This window comes from Sceloporus occidentalis, unplaced genomic scaffold (genome assembly GCF_023333645.1).
Source record: "Sceloporus occidentalis isolate IW3139 unplaced genomic scaffold, rSceOcc1.0.p SCAF_4, whole genome shotgun sequence".
In the NCBI taxonomy this organism is placed as follows: Eukaryota; Metazoa; Chordata; class Lepidosauria; order Squamata; family Phrynosomatidae; genus Sceloporus; species Sceloporus occidentalis.
Genome location: NW_028316984.1, coordinates 112,074,991 through 112,099,068, shown reverse-complemented (window position 1 = coordinate 112,099,068; position 24,078 = coordinate 112,074,991). Strand labels below are relative to the sequence as shown.

The 24,078-nt window shown below is 39.9% G+C and overlaps 1 protein-coding gene across 3 annotated transcripts in view; it reads left to right on the top strand.

The window, feature by feature from the left end:
* ELP4 (elongator acetyltransferase complex subunit 4) overlaps positions 1-24,078 on the top strand; it is a 221,588-nt gene that overhangs the window by 29,238 nt on the left and 168,272 nt on the right. For all 3 annotated transcript variants that reach the window (XM_089521299.1, XM_089521298.1, XM_089521300.1), the window contains 2 exons: positions 14,690-14,824; positions 20,347-20,486. In XM_089521299.1, coding sequence (XP_089377425.1) covers positions 14,690-14,824; positions 20,347-20,486 — 275 coding nt within the window. The remainder of the gene's footprint in view (positions 1-14,689; positions 14,825-20,346; positions 20,487-24,078) is intronic.

Sequence of the window (24,078 nt, the reverse complement as noted above, 5' to 3'; positions counted from 1 at the left end):
AACACCATGTTTTTACCTGAGAGGACACCTCTCTAGGAATCTCACAGTGCAACTCTGTGGTCAACATCCAACAAACACTAACCATAAAATTGCACTGGAGGAGCTACAAATGCCTAGTAGAGTATTTTCTCTAGGAATCTCTAGGTTTTTCGGTGCAACTTTTAGTTGAAGTTGACCATAGAGTTGCACTGGAGGACCTAAATATTCCTAGAGCCAACATATTAATCAAATTAGTGAATAATCAAATCTGCAAATATCAAAGCTGCAAATATGGTGGGATGAGTGTACATCCAAGGGTATTAAAAGAACTTGCAGAAGTAATCTCAACCACTGGCAATAATCTTGAAAACTTCTGGAGAACAGAAGTCCCAGCAGACTGGAGGAGGGCAAATGCTGTGCCCATCTTCAAATAGGAAAAAAATAGGATACCACTAATTACCACCCAGTTAATTTGACATCAATACCAGGAAAGAGTCTAGAGCAGATCATTAGACAGAGAGTCTGTGAACGTTTAGAAATGAATGCCATAATCACAAAAAGTCAGCGTGGCCCTGTCAAAAACAAACCATGCTAGACTAATCTGATCTCTTTCTTTTGATAAAATTACCAGCTTGGTAGATGAAAGAAATGCTCTGGATATAGCTCCTTGATTCCAGTAAGACCTTTGAAAAGGTCCCCCATGGTATTCCTGCAAACAAGCTAGTAAAATGTGGGCGAGACAATGCTACTGTTGTTGGATTTGTAATTGGTTGACCAACCAAACCCAAAGGGTGCTAAACTATGGCTCCTCTTTATCCTGGAGAGAAGTGACAAGTAGGGTTCCACAGGGTTCTGTCCTGGGCCCAGTGCTATTCAACATTTTTATCAGTGACTTGGATGAAGGAATAGTGAGAATGTGGATGACACCAAATTATGAGGAGTAGCGAATAACCAAAAGGACAGGATCACAATTCAAAACTAACAAATAACAAAATGAATTTCAACAGGGAGAAATGTAAGGTACTGCACTTTGGCAGAAAGAACAAAATACACAGATATAGGATGGGAGACACCTGGCTTAAGGAGACTACATGTGAAAGGGATCTAGGAGTCCTAGTAAACCTCAAGTTGAGCATGTGTCGTGTGATGCAGCAGCTAAAAAAGGCCAATGCAAGGGAAGTAATAGTGCCACTCTATTCTGCTTTGGTCAGGCCCCACCTGGAATACTGTGTCCAGTTCTGGACACCACAGTTCAAAAAAGATGTTGACAAGCTGGAGCGTGTCCAGGGGAGGTCAACCAAAATGGTGAAGGATCTGGAAAACATTCCTTCTGAGGAGAGAATTAGGGAGCTGGGTATGTTTAGCCAGGAGAAAATATATTTAAGAGGTGATATGATAGCTCTGTTTATGTTTTTGAGGAGATGTCATATTGAGGAAGGAGCAAGCTTGTTTTCTGCTTCTCCAGAAAATAAGATCTGGAGCAATAGATTCAAACTAGAGGGAAAGGGATTCCACCTAAACATTAGGAGGAACTTTCTCAAAGAGTGAGATGTTCAGCAGTGGAACACACTCCCTTGGAGTGTGGTGGAGTCTCTTTCTTTAGAGGTCTTTAAGCAGAAGCTGGATGGCCATCTGCTGGGGATGCTTTGATTGTGATTTCCTGCTTGGCAGAGGGTTGGACTGGATGGCCCTTGTGGACTCTTCCTACTCTGTGATTCTATGATTCTGCGATTCTTAAGACAGGATGGTTATTATTTGAGTTTAAAGAGTGATAAAATTTAACCAATGATTGTATTTGGTTGTGATAATGAAATTACTGCTTACTTGAAGAACAAGTACTTTTATTTTATACTACTGGCAAAACCATCCTATGAAATTCAGTATATATTTATGTCTGAGTCTAGAAATTTAGTCCAAATGATGGGCTAAGATTGCACATGTCACTACTCAAAGAAGGGCATTCAGCAATAAGGAACTGCGTTTTGAATGTGTGATGGAGTCACTGGGGCAGACTTGATTTCCTAACAGTGCTGGCTCAGGCTGGCTATAGGGGATGGGGCTGTCATGGAGGAGTAGATATAAAAGGGGGGAGCGAGTAATGGTTGAAAGGCAAAGAACTGTTCAGAGGGAGAAGGGAACAGTTTAGTTTAGAAGAGTGTAGTGGAATGCTCAGTTAGAGCTCTGTTGAGAGAGTAAAGAGAGTTAGGCAGATGAGTGAAGTCAGAGAAGATTACTGTATAGAATTTGAGTGGGAAATTGCCTGAAACTGTTGATTTATTGTAACCATTGTAACCATACCATCTGTGAAAGTATCCTACATAAGCTACATTCTTGTTACATGTTATTAAATAAAGTAAAGGTTTGTTTGTTAAAAAAGAAGCTTCTGCCTGAGTGAATTCACAGCCATATAGACACAGGTAATATGCTACCAAAGATATCAAATTTATAAGAAGAGGACACTGGGGATCCTAGTTCTTATACATTTAAGGAAAGTGTATTAAGGGTGGATGTTAAGCAAGTATCATTCATGAGGAGTCTTCAAATGTTTCTGAGGTAAAAAGGTAGCCTAGTGACAGAAGGATTTAATAATAGATTTCTGTATATTTTTCAGCTTTTCTGAAAAAGTTATCACATTAAAGTTAAAGGCTGCAATCACTGATAAAGTAGCCACCATTTTTATTTTTTTATTTTTTTGCTTTATTTTTAAATCTATTGACACGTGCATGTTTTCTTAGCCCTGCCTGCATCTGGTCACCTCCCCTCACATTTCACATAGCCACCATTTAACATAGTTCCCTCCTCATCCTTCCAGCCTTTAGAATGAGCGCAAACAGTTATGCCTGCCAGAATTTTGTAAGTTCTTTGGCATCATTTTCCTTTCCTTTATCATTTACATTTTTGTTACATGCCTCTAAGTTTTACCTTCAACTTATCCATGGGTCATATCAAAATCCATAATGGTGACAGCCATTCTGAGCACTATACTTGCCGCTATAGGAACAAGGCCTCCTTGATGCACCTTTCAAGACATTAAAGGCACCATTCAAACAGTATTCATTCGGCTGACCTTGCCTCCATCCAACAAGGTCACACATTGGCTAACCGAATTTCTCCTAAATGAAATAAATCTTGGGACCAGGCTGTATCTCAACCTGTTCAAGTCCATGTTACCTTCCCTGGTACAAAAGGAAAATCTGTTCCTTCTGCCTAGGGTTGCCATAACCCGGCTGCACCCGTGTATTTCCCGATTTGGGGGGCCCTGGGCCCCTCCCGGCACGGGTGCAGCCCAAAAACCGGGACCCTCCCGGTTGCAGCCAAGTTGCTGCGGCCTGCAGGGCCTCGCTGCCCTCCTCCTCCGCCTCAGGGAGGCAGGGAGGAAGAGGAGGACAGCGAGGCCTGCCTGGGGTGGAGGAGGCGCCTCCCTGCGCGCCCGCACCACCCTCCTCCTCCGCCCCCTCGCCCCCAGGCTTCGCGCCCGCCCGCAGCATAGAGGAGGCAAAGGCGGACGGAGCCAGTGCCTCTTGCGCATGGGCACACGGGGAGGAGGAGAAGAGGGGGTGGACGAGGCGGGGGAAGGTGGTGCGCCCGCATGGGGAGGCAGGGAGGGTGGCGCTGGCTCCGTCCGCCTTTGCCTCCCCACACGGCCGCGCCACTCACCTCCTCCTCCTCCGCCCCCTCTTCCCCAGGCCACGCGGCCGCGTGGAGGAGGCGAAGCTGGAGGCGGTTCGCCTCCTGCACGCAGCCACGCGCCACCCTCGTCCTCCGCCCCGTCCGCTCCAACCCCCAGGCGAATGGAGGAGGGGGAGAAGGAGAAGGAGGAGGTGGAGGAGGAGGGGGAGGAAAAGGAGGAGGGGAAGAAGGTGGTGAGTGAGTGGCCAGAGAGGCCTCAAGGTGGGTTTTTTTTGGGGGGGGGTGCTTTTAATGCTAACAAGTCTCCCTTACTTTGACAGTGATAGTGTGGTGGTGATGATGATGATGATGAAGATATGAGTGGGTCAGCTTGAGAGGCATGCAGGCACTGTTTCAGAAGCCGAGAGAGTGTGACTTTCCAAAGTGCCTTTTCTGTGTGGTTTTGGTTCTGAGGCATGGTCAATGTAAATTGCTGTGATTTTTACAAACTCATGCGCAGTGAAGAAAAACCAAAGTCCCTTGACACACACTTCTGACAAGTACACTTGGTGCAAGAACAGTGAAACCACCTTGACATGTTCAATATGCATAGCCATTTTAAACCATGCTAAGTGTTAAACCCAAGGGGTTTGGTTATGGAATAAGCCTCTGATGCAAGAGGCCATGTTCAGTAAAGCCATGTAAAATGCCCAAATGTGCTGCTGTGTGTGTTTTGGAATGGAGGTCGGGGGTGTTTTGCCAGAAAGGGAAGTCCATTTCTGACATCTGTCTAGAAATAATGCCCAAATGTCCTCCATTTTGATCATGCCTAAGAAACAGGCATTTATATTAACATTTTTTTAAAAAAAAAAATCAATTTTTCGTGTGTCCTCCATTTTTTAAAAATGTGTCCTACATTAGAAAAATTTGTTCTACATTTGTCCTACATTTGTCCCGATTTGGAGGTCCTGACTTATGGCAACCCTACTTCTGCCACAGTTGCTATTGTTAGTGAGACCACCTGTCTTTCCATAATGTCTGGGATTTTAGGGTCTGGATCCTACTCAGAGCCAGTGGAGGTCAGCTCTATGGACCCTTCCTCCCCAACTGACAATATCAAGGCATTTGTGTATCAGATGCTTCAAATGGCCAAATCTTTGGATATCAAAGCCCAACAACATCTCACTCCAATTGAAGAGCCAATTTTCTAATGCATCCGATCGCAAGCAACTACTGCCAATGTTTCTGTACCTCATGGAAGTCGTTTGGAAGTCTTGGTCAACACCTTTGTCCAAGGTAGGCCTTGCCATCCGGCCTCTCTAAAGGAACTGAACCCTTCCCACAAGGCATCTGACTCCATCCTGGCCTCTGAGGGGAGAGAAAGGCAGGCCTTGCCATCCGGTCTCTCTAAAGGAACTGAACCCTTCCCACAAGGCATCTGACTCCATCCTGGCCTCTGAGCGGGAGAGAGGGTGGGCCAATGCCACCAGGCCTATCCTTAAGATACAGAGCCCTCCATCTGTCCATCTGCCTTGGTCCAGGCCTCAGAGGGAGAGAAGAATGCTGGACCTGATCCTCTCCCCCCCCCCCCAACCATTCCATTCTCCTTTTGTGTCGTGTCTTCTTAGAGCGTAAGCCTGAAGGCAGGGAACCGTCTAATTAAAAGATTTTATGTACAGTGCTGTGTAAATTTACAGCGCTATATAAATAAAGCTTAATAATAATAATAATAATAATAATAATAATAATAATTCCATCCACTACTAGCAAGTTAGAGATTCTCTAAAAAGTTGATGGTTCAGCCATTCCTCTTGTGGAACAGCATCCAAAATCTAATACCATCATTTCCTGTGTTACCCAAACCAGAGATTCACAGCATCTGCACTCTACTCCTGCGGAGAAAGAGAGCAAGAAGCTTGATGCAATGGAGACAAAAGTTTACTCTTCAATAGCTCTAGCCTCCAAGCTATCCAACTACATGGGGATCTACAATCAATATGATTTCTTTCCTTAAGCTCAGAGAAGACTATAGAGTGGTTTCTCTTCTGCAGTTGGAAGCACACAAGGTCATCAGAACATGACAAATCTACAGCACTATATAAATAAAGCAGGATGATGATGATGATGATGATGATGATGATGATGATGATGACGACGACTGCTTAATGCATCACTGACTGTGGGAGCAAGATTGTGGTCAGTGCAGTAGCTCTCCATTGCCACACATGGTTTTGATCATCAAGCCTTTCCATCAATTCAATTATGTTGGCCTGTTTAATTTGGAGACTGACTCCTAGCCAGAGCACATCCGCAAGATGCAATCCACTGTGAAGAAGTTTGGTTTCAATCCATTTGTGCTGTCTTCTTCAAAATTTCGGTACGGAGCCCACAAGTATGTGCAATACTAAAAAAAACCTTACAGCCACTCAAAATCAGGATTTCAATACAGTTACCAACCATCTGCATCAGTTCATCGAAAAGATAAGATCTACTGCCAAAAAATATGGCAGGCCTTTGCAGTCTCAATCACTATCCAGATGATGATTCTTGTACTTGTACTTCCTGATCTTGATACCCTTCCCATTCTTCAACCTCTTCTGAAAAGCATCAAATATCCTCTTCCAAGTACCGCCTGTTTTTCAGGAAAAATAAGCAGGATCAGGAAAAGAGATGTCTTTGACTCTTCTAGCCCTCTTCTTCCCACACTGTCTCCAATCTTTGGCAACGACTAGCCCAGTACCATCATGCTTTGAGCTACAGTTACCATTGACATCTGGGTCCTCGAGGTTGTCAGCAAGGGTTATGCCATCAACTTTGAGGAGTCTCCTCTGATGGGGATAATATAAGTCTCTTTTTTGAAGTTTTGACTAAATCACTGCCTTGTTTGAAAAGGGTGCTTTTGAATCTGTCCCTCAGGCATTGTTCCATTGGACAAAGGTTTCTCCTGATAGTTCATTGTCAGCAAGAAGGATGGAGGTCTTTGTCCTATTCTGGACCTGAGAAATGCCAACATCTACATTCCACCCAGGCATTTCAGGATGATAAAGCTTTCATCCATCCTTGCCCTGTTGCAAAGAGGAGACTGGTTTGTGACCCTCAGTCTCAAGGATGCATTTTTCAGTATTAGGATTTGATCACTGCATTAGTAATTCCTGTTGTTCTCTGTGGGAAGAAGAGTTTTCCAATTTTGTGTTCTTCCATCTGGACTTTCAATGGCACCTCAAGTATTCCTGATGTGCACGGCCATGGTTGCTGCCTGGTTGAGACAAAGATGTCTTCCTGATTGTAGACGACTGGCTCCTGGTAGCAAAATCTTGTTGTCAGCTACTGGAACACATCACTTACACCCTACGTCTTCTTGATTCTCGGGGGCTTATTGCCAATCTTGAGAAATCTTATCTTGAACCAATTCAGAGAGTGAAATTCATTGGTGTGTCCCTAGACCCTGTCACTGCAGTGGCCTTCCAGAGGACAGATTGCACACTTTGCTATGAATGATCCTGAGATATCAGTACTCTCTGTTTACCAGCTCAATTGTTTCAGGTCTTGCTAGGTCATATCGTCTCTATGACCACATTCAGTTCCCTGGTTTGTGTTCAATTTTGGCTGCTTCAGGACCGATTCCTTGCTGTGTTCAACCCTTCAGAGGAAACTCCAGACAAGAGGTTATGTATGTCTCACTATGTATCCTGATCCCTGAGCTGATTGCTCAATCTGTGGAATGTTTAGAAAGGGATGTCTTTCCTCCCATCTTAGCCATGCCTTTTGGTCATGACAGATGTATCAATGGAGAGTTGGGGCACCCACTCAAACAGACTTTCTCCCAAGAGGAATTGGCCAGACAAGAAAATCTCCTTTCAGATCAATGTACTAGAAATGTTGGTGGTGGAAAAAGCACTTCAGGCTTTCAGATTCTTCCTGCAAGGCAACATGGTTCAAGTCACTACCAACAACACTGTGATAATGTTTTACTTGAACAACTAGGGAGGAATGAGGTTGGACAATTTGCTCCTCCTGGCATTACAAATTTGGGACTGGTGCATTTTGAGGAACATCTTCTTTCCGGCTATACATGTGCCAGGAGAAGAAAACATTTTGGGAGACGATCTCAGCAAGTCCTTGGATTCATGTCATTAATCCGGACACTCTTCATTGAAACTTCCATCAATGGGGCACTCCACAGAACAATCTCTTTGCCAGACCAGTGAACAAGCAATGTCATCAGTACTTCTCCAAAACCCAGAAGGATGGATTGCGAGGGAATACCTCTTCTGTTGGAACAGTCCCTTAGCTTATGTGTTTGATCCCTTCCCAATTATCACAAATAATAACAATACTTTTATTTATTTTTTCCTGCCTCTCCCAGGTGGATCGAGGCGGGATTACAGTCTGTTAAAACCCATACATCAATAATAAAATACATATAAAATGCATCAATAAAAAATAATACAATTAATCTTAAAACTAACTCATAATCAAGTGGAAATGCAGTAGATTCGTACAGTGGTCTGGAGGTGTTTCTTACACAAGGTCACATGTGTAAGCTCGCTGACACCAAGCTAAGAAAAGATCCTGATGACACTGTGGTGGCGAAGACAACCATGGTTCACACCACTTTTACACTTGACTTGGTGAACCTATCAGCATCTACCTTTCCAGCTCAACCTATTTACCATATACGAGGAGCAGGTTCATCACTCGGACATTAAAACCTTGCATCTGACCACTTGGAGGATATGTCCCTAGTGGTGCTACTTCCTTGAATTTGAAATGTCATTAAAGCCACACACAAAACATCCGTGTGAAGGTCCTATTCCTACAAGCAGGATAATTTGTAGCTTCCCTTTCATAAAAACAACTATCTCCATCGTGAGCTCAAATTCAGCATGCACTCAGTTTTCTCCTGTCACTCTTTCCAATTTGGGTCTTTCTTCATCTTTGATCAAGTGTTACCTTGAAGCTTGCTTTCAGTTGCCTGGCCATCCTTTCTGCTTTCACAACCCAATGGTGACTAAAGTTCCTCAGCATACAAAAATTTGCACCCACCTGTTCAGTTTAGAACATGTCTTTTCTCAACTGGCTTCCCATGGCATCCTGCGACCTCAGATTACTCACCTGGAAAACTGCTTTCCTGGTGGCGATTACTTTTGGAAGAAGAGGTGGTGAAATCTGTGTGCTAAGAATCAATATGCCTTACCCATGCTTTAACCAGAATGAAATTGTCCTCCAACTTGACATTTCCTTTCTGCGGAAGATTGTTTTGTCCTTTCATCTTAATTAGGACATTGTTTTTCCTACCTTTATGCAAAACCTTACTTCTGATTTTGAATGTGTTCTGCATTCCCAGGATGTCTGTAGAGCCCTAGCTCTAGAATACATTGTACATCAAACTCAAGGAAGACAAACAGACATTTTGTTCGCTACTCAGATTCAAAGCTGGGCCACCCAATTTTGATGCAATGGTTTTTGAAACGGACTGACAAATCATCTTGCCTACAAACTGTCTAGAAAAAATTGGCTGTTCAAATCTGACCTCATTCTACCAGAGAGGTAGTTGCCTCTTCTGCATTCTTGAGTGGTATACCTTTAGACAATGTTTGCAAGACTGCAGTGTGGTCACAACTGATGACATTTATAACTCTTTACAGACTGCATGCTTGGTCCAGAGCTGAATCAGCCTTTGAAAGGGCAGTTTACATTTTAGATTGAAGTAAGTATCATTATGCTTTCTGAATAATGCAATATGGTATTGTTTTCATAAAGATTTATTGTTCACATGTTAACTGGTTATGCTGCTAGCTTGACATCCCCACCTCCTTGTTTGAGTAGCTTGCTAGTATCCCAGTTATGTAAATCACAGAGGCTGTGAAGGAGAAGGACAGGTTGCATACCTGTAACTATAGTTCTTCAAGTGGTCATCTGTGAATTCACACAAACCCATCCATCCACCCCTCTCATTTCTCCTGCATTTGTATTTCGCGGAATGCTGCTATGTGGTATCCTTGGGAACTGAGGTAAATGAACAGAAACACTGACGATAGGGCTGGGGTGGACAGAGCTACTGCCAAAAATCTTGCCTAGCTATTTTATAAGGTTCTGAAAATGCTTTGCACAGGGGCAGGGATACCCAGTTGTCTGAATTCACAGATGATCATTCAAAGAACTACCGTTACAGGAAGAGGCGGGATATAAATATATTATTATTATTATTATTATTATTATTATTATTATTATTATTATGTAACCTTATCCTTCCACTCCCATCTACATCACTGGTTCTAGAGAGCAGTACTGGAGATTCCTGTCTGGTTTAGGAGAGGGATTCTATCCTCTGCCTTGGTCCAGGCCTCGGAGGTAGAGAAGAACTGCTGGCCCTCATCCCCTTCCCCTCCACCACTCCCTTCTCCTTTTGTGTCGTGTCTTTTTAGATTGTAAGCCTGAGGGCAGGGAACCGCCTAATTAAAAGATTGTATGTTCAGCGCTGTGTAAATTTACAGCGCTTTATAAATAAAGGATAATAATAATAATAATAATAATAATAATAATAATAATAATAATAATATCAGAAAACGGATAACACTTGGGTCTACTTCTCCTTGTCATTTGAGCCAACTAGTCCAGTGCCTAAATGCTGTAATGGGCTTAATGAATACCAGTAAAGATAAATTGAATCCTGATGAGATAAATGATTTCTGGATGGATTGTTCTCAGTTCCATGAGTTGCATAATATACCTGCCCTCCATTTCCCTTGAAAGAGCAGGTGGTTTTCCTTTGGGAGTACTCTTAGATACAGCTTCATTGCTGGAGGCATATGTGAAATCTGTAGTTTGGCGTTTTTAGTTCCAACTTCAGATGGCCAAGCAGTTGTGTGTGTTTTTTTGTTTTGTTTTGGTATGGAGATAACGTAGTCACAATAATTCATGCACTGATAATGTCCTGTTTAAACTACTGCAATGCACTCTGTGGAGCTGCCCTGGAAGATGACAAATCTGCACAAGTACATTATTTTAAATTATCTTAAACTGTTTTAACTCATTTTAAACTGTTATTTTACATTATTTGATGTGATTTTAGTCTATCATAAATTTTACTGTTTTAAATTATTTTATATTGGTTAAATTGATTATATTGTATGCCACACTGAGCTCTTTGAATATAAGACAGGTTATATTTGGAGGGAGGGAGTGAAAATGAAATAAGAAGGTAACAAAATTTTTTTTAATGTTTGTTTAAAATTTTCTATTCTTCAGCCATGCTGGAAATGTATGCAGTGTTTCAAACGTCATGCAACACCATTCTGTTTTTGCAGAAAGATTTGTCTGGCAGCAAGCTGTTTTTATACGAAATACTGTAATTAGGTAGATGGGAAAAACTGCCTCTGAGTTCTTTGAGGTGGGTGACATAGTTTCTTATTGCTGATATGGGGGCAGAGGCTGTCTTAAGGTAACCTTGTGCATTTTTTTCTTTTTCTTTACGCCTCCTCCTCCTCCTCCTCCTCCTTCTTCTTCTTTGTGGAGGTTAGATTTGAATTGGGGACTTTTTGATTCACAGATCAGTGTCTTAGCTGTTACAACACACCAGTTCTCATTTAGCCTATGTTTGGGACCTTGAGTCGTGATCCCTCACTGCTTCTGGGTCACTGCATCAAAATCAAGATTGGGTGTCTTGCAAAGGTACATTCTAGCATGCTAATTGCACTTTGGCAACTCATGCCATAGAAATAGGATGCCAGATCCATTAGACAGATGCTAGGCATTCAGAAAACATGCAACACATTATCTCACACACATAATAGTCAGGGATGCCTATTAGCACAACACTTGGTCAGCTGCAGAGTCTCTGCAAGCTTTTCATCTGATTAGCAAGTTAGCACCCAATAGGTAGAATGCCTGTATATAGCAGTGCAAAACAAAAAAAGCAACCAAACCCTGTCAAGTCAGTGGATGGAAAAGTATGTTCAAATGTTTGATGTTTTATCTGCATAAACTCTTTTGGCTTTATTGGTAGTTTAAAATGCTTATAAAACACATATACCTCTTTTAAAAATATATATTTACCAGAACTATAATACATAAAGTTCAGCAAATATTACAACATTGCTTATAATCTTTATTTGGTTGTATAATATAGTGAAATATATGTTTGTGTACTTTTAGGAATTAAACAAGTCATATTTTGTTCTTAGACATTTTGTTCTTAGTTGTCCCATGTACCTTTATTTTCAGACTGTATATCAGATGCTGATACAGCATTTGGAAAATACTGGGCAGAGAGTAAGATTTTAGTTCCTTTTCATCAATATATTACAGAGTGCCGTTGAAATAAACTTCCTAATATATTCTAGGAAAGTAAAGAATTAGAATTCTCAAAAATATGTAACTGATCAGTGTGAAATCCAGCATTTTTAATATTCATTTTTAATATTCTGTTTAATAATTCAATTCTCGGTAGTATTTCCATATTATACATAGTGATCACTAAATATCAAAACATTTATGAGACTAATGGCAACATTTTATAGCACTATTGATATTAAATGTAGTGTCTTTTCTTTACTTCTGCTTTGGGTTCTCTTAAAAAGTAGCCCCCCACATTCATCATTTTTAGTCCTGCTTAATCAGACACAGCTGTCATTCCAGAGGCAGATGATAGAGGAAGGTTGTCTACAATTTTTGAACATTTTGTTTGCATGTGTATTGTCAAGCATAGAACATGCATTGGTTTGCACAGAGTCAGAAGTCTGCAAGTGAATAAGGAGGTTGTAGATCAGAATTACTTTGCTGGTCTCCCAGACTTTGTGAAAGGGAAGGAATGTCATCTGACAGGGCCTCAGTGGGAAATGATGCTGCCAGGGGTGGGACTTACCTCATAACCCTGGACCATCCTCACCAGGCTAGCAATAAGCAGAGTTATGTCAGATCTTCCTTCTGTGCTCTCCATGCCACCTCTTCCCCCAAAAAGCTTGTAGTTCTCCAGATTTCCCCCTTCTCTTCTTCCTTTATCTTTCAAGAAGGGAACTGGCTGTTTAGTGTCTAGTTTGAGTTCTCAGAACAATCCAGACTGGCTTCTGTCCCAATTGTGGGTTTTTTTTCAAAATCATTTTGGTGCTATGTGCTTTGAATAAAGATGCCAAAGAATCCAAACAAGGTGTCGGTCACAAAAGCATAAGATGAGTATGGAAATTCCTGTTCTATACTCTTAACAAATTTATTGTGACTGTTAACACTATAATCCTGTACACATTTGCTTGAGAGTTAGGTCGAAAACACACTGCAGAAATAATCCAGTTTCAGACCACTTTAACTGTCCCTGGTTCAGTGTTAGGGTATCCTGGAAATTGTAGTTTATTGTGGCACCAGAGCTCTTTGATAGAGAATGCTAAATGTCTTACAAAACTACAGTTCCCACATTTCCCTAGCATTGATCCAGGGCAGTTAAAGGTGTCTCAAACTGGATTATTTTTATAGTGTGTTTTGCACTTTAGTCCCACCGAAATCAATGAAACTGACGTTGGCTAAGTAGCTATGGGTCCGAACAGACAGGCCAAAATAAAGCTGCTTCGGGTAACTTTAGAGAAATGCTATTTAAATGCTGCATGCGTCCTAAGAGGCTGAAAGCCATGCCAAAGCTACACTCCAGTCCTAAGGGCTGGAGCGCAGCTTTGGCGCCACCACTGGACTCTTAAGATGTGTGTGTCATTTAAACAGCATACCTCCAAAGTGACCCGAAGCAGCTTTATTTTGGCCTATCTGTTCGGGCCCTATATATGTCATAGATTTGTGGAGGTGGCAGCTCCCTTCTAGGCTACCATAAAGGTATTCCCAACAGATGACTGTTCAGCCTCTGCCTAAGACCTCCATTGAGAGAGCTTATTCCCCTGCCCCTATTAATTAGGTCTGTTGTCAGTCAGCTGCTGTCAATCAAAAGCTTTTCTTAGTGTTCATCACAAATCTAACTTCCTGAATTTAAGCCTGCAGCAGCAGAAAACAAGTCTTGTCCTCTTTGAAGTGGTAACTATTTGGATATCTAAAAAGTACTGTTATGCCTCCTCCCACCCCCCACACACTTTTCTGTTATCCAGACAAACATACTAAGTCCTTCCCTTTTCCATATAGAACATTTTCAGATTCCTCTGACTATGTTTGTGGCTCTCCTCTGAACCTATTCCAATTTATATTCTTAAACTGTGACAACTTAAAGTGCAGTGCCCAAACCGGAAGCAGTCCTTTGGCTGAGCTATACCATACTGCTGATTTGTGATCAGTTTGTGATTAGCTGTAATCCCAAGAGCCTTTCTACATGTATTTCTCCCAAGCCAGGTATCTCTTGTTTATATATATGCATTTTATTTTATTTTTTATTTTGCCTCACTTCAGATCTTCTTTTTGTTGTTGTTGTTGAATTTCAACTTGAACTGCTGTCCTGTCAGTCATTTTAAAGTTTATTCTTATCTTCTGTAATGTTATTGATCCATCCCAGTTTTGTGGTGTTTGCAAATTTGATGAAGAGTACCAAGTTCAATGGCCTCTCACACAAAGTGTTACTTTGGCTTGATAAGCAACCTATTTATGAACACTCTTTGAGTATTGCTTTTGAACTAGTTGTATATCCATCTGATAATACTACAGTCTAGCCTCTGTTTAAGAAATTTTATCACATACTTGTTAAATCAAGATAAAGTATGGCCACAGCATCCTTGTAGCCCACTAAGCTAGTCACCTAGTCATAAGGTTAGCCTGACAGGATTTATTATTGAAAGATCTATGCTGGTTTGTGCTGATTATTGCATTGTTTGTTAAGATTCCTACAAACTACTTCCTTTATCATTTGTTCTATTACTATGGTCAGTTCTATTATTGTAGTTTTCCTTTTCTGAAGGTTCAGACATTTTCCTGTCTCCAGTTTTATGCCATCTCACCCATTCTCCATGTTTTTTCAAATATTATAGAATTTCTGAGGATATATAAGAGGAAGTACCTTTAGTATCATTAAGTGAAATAGGAATATGTTTGTTCTGTCTTCCTTAATGTTAATTACTTATTTTACTTAAAATTTTGGACCAAAACAGCTCATCTAAAATATTGTATTATTTTTATTCAGGAACTTCCATCACCTTTAATAGATAGTTCTGTGAATGTAATGGAGGAAGAAGAAGCAAGATCTGTGATGTCTAGGCAAGATTCCCAGGAATCCATGAGAATAGCCTGGCGTTACCAGAACATACCAAAACTGGAGGTAAATTGTATTTCATAGTACTGTATTCTCAGGATATGTATAGGTTAAATTATAAATATTGGTGACTAAAAATACATCAAATTGATTACACCATTTAGCGCAGAGATGGACAATTGCCATGGGTGGACAGCTGTATTTGGAGGACCCTACCTCAAAAAAACTGTTTTTATGTTGCTCAAAAAAAAGGGGTGGGTGGGGTCAATCTTGCAATTTTTTTTTCAGGGTCCTGAGCCATTTTTGAAACAGGATTTCAACTAGAAGTTAACTGCTGGTTGCCTTTGTGTTTCAATAAAAGGCTTCTCATGGGTCTAAACATCTATCCTGAGAGAGCTAGAAATATCCTAAAATTTTAAATAATTGGAGGACTTGGTGGCCTCAAAAATGGCATTGAAGACTATACTTTCCCCACTACCTATTTAGCATGAATTCAAAAACTGTGGAACTATAGTGATCCTTCCATGTTCACTGGGGTTAGGGGTGAAGGACCCCCATGAATGTGGAAAATTCACAAATAAAAAATATAATTTTTATTCCTAAGAGAACACCTCTCTAGGAATCTCCAGGTCCTCCAATGCACCTCTATGGTCAACATATGCCAGAAGTTGATAATAGAATCATGGTGGAGGGCCTACAAATGCCTTACGAAGTGTTTTCTCTAGGAACTTCTAGGTTCCCAGCACAGTTCTGCGATCAACTTCTGGCAGAGGACCTGGAGATTCCTAGAGGGAATATATTAATCAAATCTGCATAAGTAAAAGCCACAAATGTAGAGAATCAACTGTACATCACCCCCTGTGTTAGCCTTGTAATGTTACCTTAAGAGTGAAAAAGTGCTTAATCCTTCTACCATGTGTTGAGTTTCCACTGCTAATGTCCTCCTGTCTAGTTAGTTTCCTTCTAGTTAGGAAGGAAGTGAAACAGTTTTGGAAGAGAATCACCAGCTGTAGACATTGTTAAGAACTTCTCTTTCATTTTTGTTTGTCCTCACAAATAGTCTCCTCACTCCTGCATTCATGTTTCTTTAGTTCATATAAGTTTGAGAATATCCATTTGCCAAGGTAATGTATATTTCTACCTTAAGTAGGTCATACTGTCATCAGTAATAAGAACAATAAATATTAAAATATAATTGTTTCAGCCTTAGAGCTATAATATTCATTGCACATGTTTTCAAGAGGCATCCATTCTATTTATACCAAATTGCTTTCTAAATTTATCTGAACATAGGCATGTTTGTATAGGTGGAATGAATAGTACTTAGTGGATCCCTCTAGTGAAGGCATGGAATTGAATCAGGCTGTTGAATTGCTTATTCATGTGCATAATAAGTAAAGTAAGCATTTGAGATTATATCAGCTTCACTGTCACCGTCAACTAATCGTTCTGAAGACAGCACAGAAACAAGCCCAGTGGTCAATTCTACAGAGTTTACAATTGTTAGTGTTTTATAAGTTATCTATCTCCTTAGGCTAGCTATTTTCTTGCCTAGAATAATGGCATGGTCAGATCCCTGAAATAAAATGAAATATTTTGGGGCACACAGTCCTACAAACTCATTGTTATATATCCTGATGTAAGTGTAGTCAACTGCCCAGTAAGTTCAGCTTTATACTAAAGAATATAATTGGAATATGACAAAATGATTTTACAGGGCTTGGCATGTTTGGTTTTCTGTGTAATTGCACAGACATGGCCATGTATTTGTATCAGAGGGAAAATTTATATATGTTGACATGCCAAATCAAACACCCTCCAGGTTGATCATGTAACCTCATCAGTTTTATTAATACGAAGCTTGATATGCCATGCTAAACCATCAACTGTGCTTTATTAGTTACACAAAATTACTACATTTGTATGCAGAAATGTAGGGAAAAGAGATATTAACTCCAATAGAAAACTGATATTTTTGTGTGTGTGAAGTATTATTAAACTGTCCACTTTGGTCCAATTGAACGTCAAAGTTATAGAAATATACATTGAAAATTGAGGTAAGGTGCAATCCAGTTAAAAGGGAAGGCTGCAAAGCAAAAGCTCAGTCCCAGAGATAGTGTCCAGTATCAGAGGTTACTGGTAGAAACTATGGCTGCACTGCAGAAATAATCCAGTTTGACACCGCTTTAACTGCCATGGAATTCTGGGAATTGTAGTTTGTTGTGGCACCAGGGCTCTCTGTCAGAGAAGGCTAAATGTCTCACATAGTACAGTTCCCAGAATTCCCTAGCATTGAGCCAGATCAGTTAAAGCAGTTTCAAACTATATTATTTCAGCAGTGTGTTTTGGATCCATGAAGTAAAAACTCTCTATATGTTAATTATTGCATACTTTCAGCCCACTGGCAAAAAAAATTGATAATGAGCAATTGCTGTGAAGAAAATCTCCAGATAAAACCCTTCTCTACTAAATACCAAACTAACCATTGCTCCTAAATGCTGCTTTTCCATTTTTCTTTTTAACCCGTTACAGACCACCCAAAAGGGGAGGTCTCAGGCCACTGCCGGTTGCAGCATGGAGGAGTCGCAGCAGCCAAACCGCGCGAGTCCTCCACGCTGCAAAGAAGGAGCGCAAAAATCGCACTCCTTCCGGCAACCCAGAAGAGACGCCGCAAGTGCCAAAGTGCGCACTCGCGGCGCCACTTCCAGGCCATGACGTGCGGACGCAGAGCGTCTGCTATGTCAAAATGGCGGCGGCCATGTGGAACGGCCGCCGCCATTTGTTACGGACTCTGTCCATAACAGGGTAAGGGGCATCTGGAAGAGATGCCCCTTTTTCAAAATGGGACTTCCTAAGGACGTCCCTTATGGCCGTGTGTAACACGCCTTTGAATCCACCTTTTATGCACCTTCTCTCTCAATGCCAGGTTGTCCATCACCACCTGGCCATATTGCTGCCTATGGCAGTATCACCTGTTCCTCCACCCAGATAAGTTATGGCTGGGAAGGCACCATGGCAAATCTTAGAGTAAGAAATACCTCTTGCCCAGGGACTTCTCAAATCCGCTGCCTTTCTCCTACAACATAGTAGCCATTCATAGTACGCAAAATATTGGTAAATGTATCCAAACTAGCAGAAGATTTCCCCCCAAATTTAATTGATTTTTATACTTTCTACACAAACACCAATAATTATTTTTTATTTATAATCTATAATATTTTCTTTATAGAAGGATATGTTAGACTATATCCTAAAGGTATGGAATTATTTTATATTCTGTATCTCTCACTTAGTTCTTCTGTTAACTATACTCCTTACCTGGTAAAAATTGGGTTCAGCTTGCTACAGGACCTAGTTTGCAGAGTGGGAGGGGGTGAATGAAGATACTAGCAGACAAAAGAGATATCCACAATAATTTTATCCCCCCTTCCTCTCCTGGAATTTGTAAAGGTCTAAGGAGGATCCCTGGATTGTAGTTTGTTAATTCTAATGTTATAGTATACAACTTGGGCTTCAGGTTCCAGAAGCTTGGATAATTAAGCATTCCCCCCCACCCCGCTTAATTGGCTAATCATCTTAAATTCAAACCAAAGACCTTACATATTGCTTAGTCTGTGGCAATCAGGTGTAGTGTGTGTGGTTTTCATTTACCTCTCTCTCTCTCTCTCTTTCTCATATATTCTCTGTTTTTAATGAATGAACTGCTTGCATTCTGAGGGCAATATATAAACTGTCACAGCATGAAATCAATTTTCTGCCTTGATTCATCCAAAACATGAGAATTTCTAGCACATTAGTATTGCAATTAGAAACGTTAAGAGCAGACGGTAGCAAAAAGGACACTCTGCTCCATGACAATTTAATTTATTTCTCTTTGTGCAGGCTAGCTTATAGGGACCCAAGGAAAGAGGAGACTTGAAGCCACATTCTACTAATAAATTTATCATCTCATACTTAAGAGAAATGTATTTTTTCCTTCCTTTTGCTCTGTCTCTGTGGTCATGCTGCTGCTAAGACAGATTATTCATGCTTACTTGCTTCAGGTGGGCTTTTTGCAAGCTTCCCCACTAGGCCTGGGAATGTGGTACATTGAGGTCTATTCACAGGCTTCTGACATAGCCAGGCTTTTATTGCCTGGTGTTTTATTGCTGCCAAATCCTAGTCCTCCACCCAGTTTGTAGGCACTGTGTTTATTCTTTAGAATCAAGAAAGGTTATCACCTACCTTAATCCATGCAACTGTGTGGATTAGGGACACCACTGTTCCCTAGGATTCTCAAAGAGGATCCTGGAAACTTCTTGTTTCTTCTTTTTTGCTGTCTTTACTAAACTCTCTAGGGCCTCAGTGAGGATTTGCATCTGAAATGGGCAACCTGGAGCTTTTCTCAATGAAGACATCAGATCAAAGTTCAGTTAGTCAAGGCCTTTCTAAAACATTAAGGGGGCTTGGACTTACACAATAAAAAGATGAGCTTGGCAGAGATTGCAGTAAAAACATTCTGATCAGTAATCCGGATAAAGGATAGATTATAGGGCAAAGAACAGCTCTTGTTTAAATTGCTTTGAGAACCCCAAAACTAAATAACGTGAAACTTTGAATTTATTTTTAAGCAGTGCACATATTTAGTAAAATGGTAAGATTTTTGTCTTGTGATGTGTAATGTCTAAGGACTAAAATCGAAGCTCATTATTTTTAAATAATTACTACATGTTATCTTTTTATTGTACAACATAGTAAATATTTTAAAATATTTTTATTATGTTTATTTTTATAATTATTTTTATTATCAATATTGAACTCAGTCCTGTTTTCCTTGCTTACTAAAAGCATTACAGAAGCAATAGTTACTTTCTTTAAAATAATCATTTATTGTTAAAGTACTTATATATTTAATTATTGCTAATTATTTACAATAAAACAATAACAGATATTTATTTCATATATACAGCCACTTGGTATTCAGTATAGTAGATCTTTTATGTATGAATGACCACCCACAAGTAGGAGAGTTTGAAGTGAAGACATCCATGAAAAATTAAAGTAACAGTAAACAATGATTTTCTGTTGGTTTTTTTTCTTGAAAAATATAGGTGCATATTTCTGATACAGTAAAAATTAATAAGTACCTATAGAATTTTGTTTCACAACATAATTGTATTGGTTGTTATTCAAAGTGAATTGTTGAGAGCCTGTGTAGAATTGCAGCCCCATTAACTTATTGCTTCTTTGAGTTGGGATCAAGCACAGTTAACAATGGTCATCACAAAGTTTTCACTAATATGTGTAGCGATTAGATAGCTGTCTCATTTACAAATATCTTAAAGAGCAAAATCCATATGTATTAAACAAGAGAAAAATCTTAAAGAGAAACTATTAGAAAATGAATTTCAAGGTGAAATCCTTATATAATATGATGTGAAGAGCCAAACTTTTCTGTTGTTCAGATAGCATCTGCTGCCAGAGAAGCCTTTGCCTGGTTTAGACAACTGATTTTACTAAAAACATCCTTGTTTTGCATGTATAAAGTGTATTTTAGCATGGGTAAAATGTACAAATTGACCTGAGATTTAGTTTGTATGTTTTCATAGGTGACCCTGACAGCCTTTTCAAAATTTGGACACTACTTTGATTTATCAAAAACAATGGCTCCAGAACTAATCCAGAATATCAGGTGGAATGGTTTTTCACTTTCTGAAGGAACGAGTTTCTGTTTTGATGGGAAATCAGAGTGAGTTTTCAAAGCCTCTTACTTTGGTTGATTGTACAGCAAAGGGTCATGCTTAGTGGGTAAATATTGGCATAGAATATTGCACTGGCCAGGTATAAATACTAGTAGCCCAGCCTTGTGCCATTGCCTGTATTGCAAGCTCTAGCAATGGCTCTGACATTCCATCTTAATGGTGGAGATCCTGAGTTGGAAGGTACAAACTCATGGATGATTCCTGGCATAGTTTTTCATGACCCTGGCCTGATACTTCTTTGTTAGTCCATGAAATGCTAGTGGAGCTTATCCTCCTGTCCAACCCACTATCTCTGCTATAGATCTTTTTTTAAAAAATGTCTGAGTCTTGTTGAGGAAAAGTGTGCTAATTTATTTATATAAATAAAATAAATAAATCCTGCTGACATTACAGATGAGGATTGTGTGGGGAGAAACACAAGATGGGTTTTCTTTGCAAATTGCAAGGGCATTTGTGCATGCCTCTGTGCTCACTACCTATACTGTAACTCACATGCAAGACCCCCTAGTTCTGGAATAAAAGGCAGATTTTAATCTCACTATAGTGTACAGAGAGTGCCGTAATATCCCAAATCTACAAAACAGTGATACTGTAAAATAAATGATGCAAGCTTTTTCAACTTCAGTGGCTTTTTCATCAGGCAAAGGTGTTAAAAATCATACAGGAGGAGGGAAATGATGATTTTAAGAATCACAGGCCTACATTTTGTCCTGTGTGATTTTTAACACCTTTTCCTGGTGAAGCCAATGAAGCTTTGAAACCTTGCATAATATATTTTGTGCATTTTGGTTGGCCCAACAAAAGTATCACTGTTATTGGTTGTTATTGTACTTTGCTATAAAAAAGTTTGCACTTCTATAGCCTATATATCCAGGAGTAGCCATGTTGACAGTAAATAAATACGTATTGCCAACATGGCTATTCCTGGATATATAGGCTATAGAAGTGCAATTTTTTTATTTTCTTATGGGATAGAATAGCAGCTAAGCACATATGGAAGAAAGGGCCTCATTCCTGGGTATCACTGGCATGGGAACTAACTTCCACCTTTTCACATTCCCCACAGCAGTCCTAAGAAGAACCTTGATTTTCAGTGATTACCTCCTCTTCCCCTTCAGTGACCCTGCCACAGTGCTCCCCATTCAAAATGTTTCCTTAATCACAGGAGTACTTTATGCAAATGCCACAGGAGAAAGAAGAGGAAATTCACCTTCCTCTCACTTTTACCTGCCAGCTCTTCTATACATTCAAGCCAACGGAGCTAGAATTTGTTAGAAAAATTATTATGGTTTGATTATTTGTGGTTAAGACATTTAGCAGCAGCAGCAGCAGCAACACAACAGTAAGCATATACTCCACAGGTATTTGGTAAAACGAGCTAGATCTGAGCTTCTGGTAAATAAACAGGATACGTTGGTAGGTAAAAAGAAACTTATTTTATTGCTACATCTAGATTCTACAAAAATACCTAATCAGTAGAGAAAACTATACTTGGTAGAAGAGTCCCTAGAGCTGACTCTCATGTGTGTAAGTAAGAAGAGAAATCATATTTAATAGCACAGGCTGGTTTTTGTGTGTATATTTGATGAGAGCAGAGAGAAGAAGAGGACAGAGAACAATAGGCAACAAACTTTATTGAACCCCAGAAAAGGGAGGGGTATGGGAAGTGACCTCTTCACACTGACCAAACGACCACAGAGATATACATCAGTGTTCCTGCATAGATGACACCCCCCTTCTCAAGGAAAGAAACAAAGATCTGGAAAACAAGCATTGATGCCAATACTCCAACAGAACTAGTCTACTGTGTGATGCAATATTGGGAAATGATTTTTGGATAACTTAATCTGTTATATGTGCTTCTCCTGCCAGACTGCTATATTTATTATTTTTATTTTATTGTATTTTATTTACTTATATTCTACTTTTCTCTCAGTATAGGGACTCAAGGCAGCTAACAACAAATTTAAAAGAAATTTAGTGCAATTTTAAAACAACACAGAAGCATTAAAATGTAAAGATAAAGTTTAAAAAACAATTTATAATGTTAAACATTACACATTAAAATATTTAAATGTATTAAAAACTATACAGAAACCTGACTTGCATAGAATTTGAATGCCCAACCTTTGTCATTTTAAAAAGTCTGATGACACAAAAATATATTTACCTGCTGCTGAAAGAAGAGCAGGGATGAGACCATCCTGGCCTCTCTAGGAAGTGAGTTTCAGTGTCTCGGGCAGCCACCGAGAAGGCCCTCTCTCTTGTTCCCAAATGAGTGAGAGGGTGGTGAGACAGAGAAAAGGGCCTCTCCAGATGATCTTAATACTCTAGTGGGCTCATAAAGGGAGATAGGGTCCTTCATATAACCTGGACCCAAGCTGTAAATGGCTTTATAGGTTAAAACCAACACTTTGAATTGTGTCCGGAAATGGACCAGCAGCCAATGGAGCTATTGCAGCAAGGGAGTTGTGTTCTTTCTGTAGTCAGCTCAGGTTAAGAACCTGACAACAGCTCTTTGGGTCAACTGAAGTTTCTGAACACTTTTCAAAGGCAACCCCACATAGAGTGCATTACAGTAATCCAAACGGGATGTAACCAAGGCTACTACTGTAGCCAGATTTGACTTCTTCAAGAATGGGCACAATTGGTACACTAACTTCAACTATGCAAAAGTACTCGTGGACACTGCTGAAACCTGGGCCTCCAGGCTCAGAACATGCTTGGTGAGAGCAGAGAGAGGAAGAGGACAGGGAACAAAGGGCAATAAACTTTATTGACCCCTAGAAAAGGGAGGGGTATGGGAAGTGACCTGTTCACAAGCAACACTGACCAAATAACCATGCATCAGTGTTCCTGTGTAGAAGAAACACCTTTCTCAAGGAAAGAAAACAGATTTTTAAAAAACAAGCATTGATGCTAATACTCCAACCGCAGGATCCAGAGGGTTTTTTTTTAACGAGATCTTGCCATAGCCTCCTTCTGGCATGTTGGGGCCCTCATTTGTACGGAGACATTTTATACTGTTACTGATTTCAGACTTTAGTGCTTATTAATAGGGAGGTCCATCTAGTGATAATGGCTCTGGTATCGACAGCATTGGTATTGACACCAGACTCATCAGTTTTTAATGTAAAACAAAAGAGGCCCTTTGTGGCTATTCAGCTACTCTGGTTTGCTTTAAGACTTAAGAACCATTTATGTAATTAAAGTACAAAGCTGTTAAAAGAAGATACTGAAGAAGTAAGCGCATTAAGCCTAGCATTTATTTAAGAATCAGTATTTTAAGAATATTTTTCATTAATGTTAAAAATTCAATCTAATCCACTGCATTTTCAACCTACAGTGACAAATTCATATTAATTATATATACACCAATAGTTTAGGTCAGTTGGAGGTGGCATTCTGGGCTGCAGTATGACATGGATCTTATGTGTTGACAGCATCTAGAGTCAGTGTAGCACTATGTGTTTTGAGGAAAGAAAATAATTTTCTTTCAATAAACTTAATTGCAAAGAAGATGGTGAACTGTTACAATTTAGAATTCAAGGATATAGCTGTGTTAGTCTGTAGAATAGT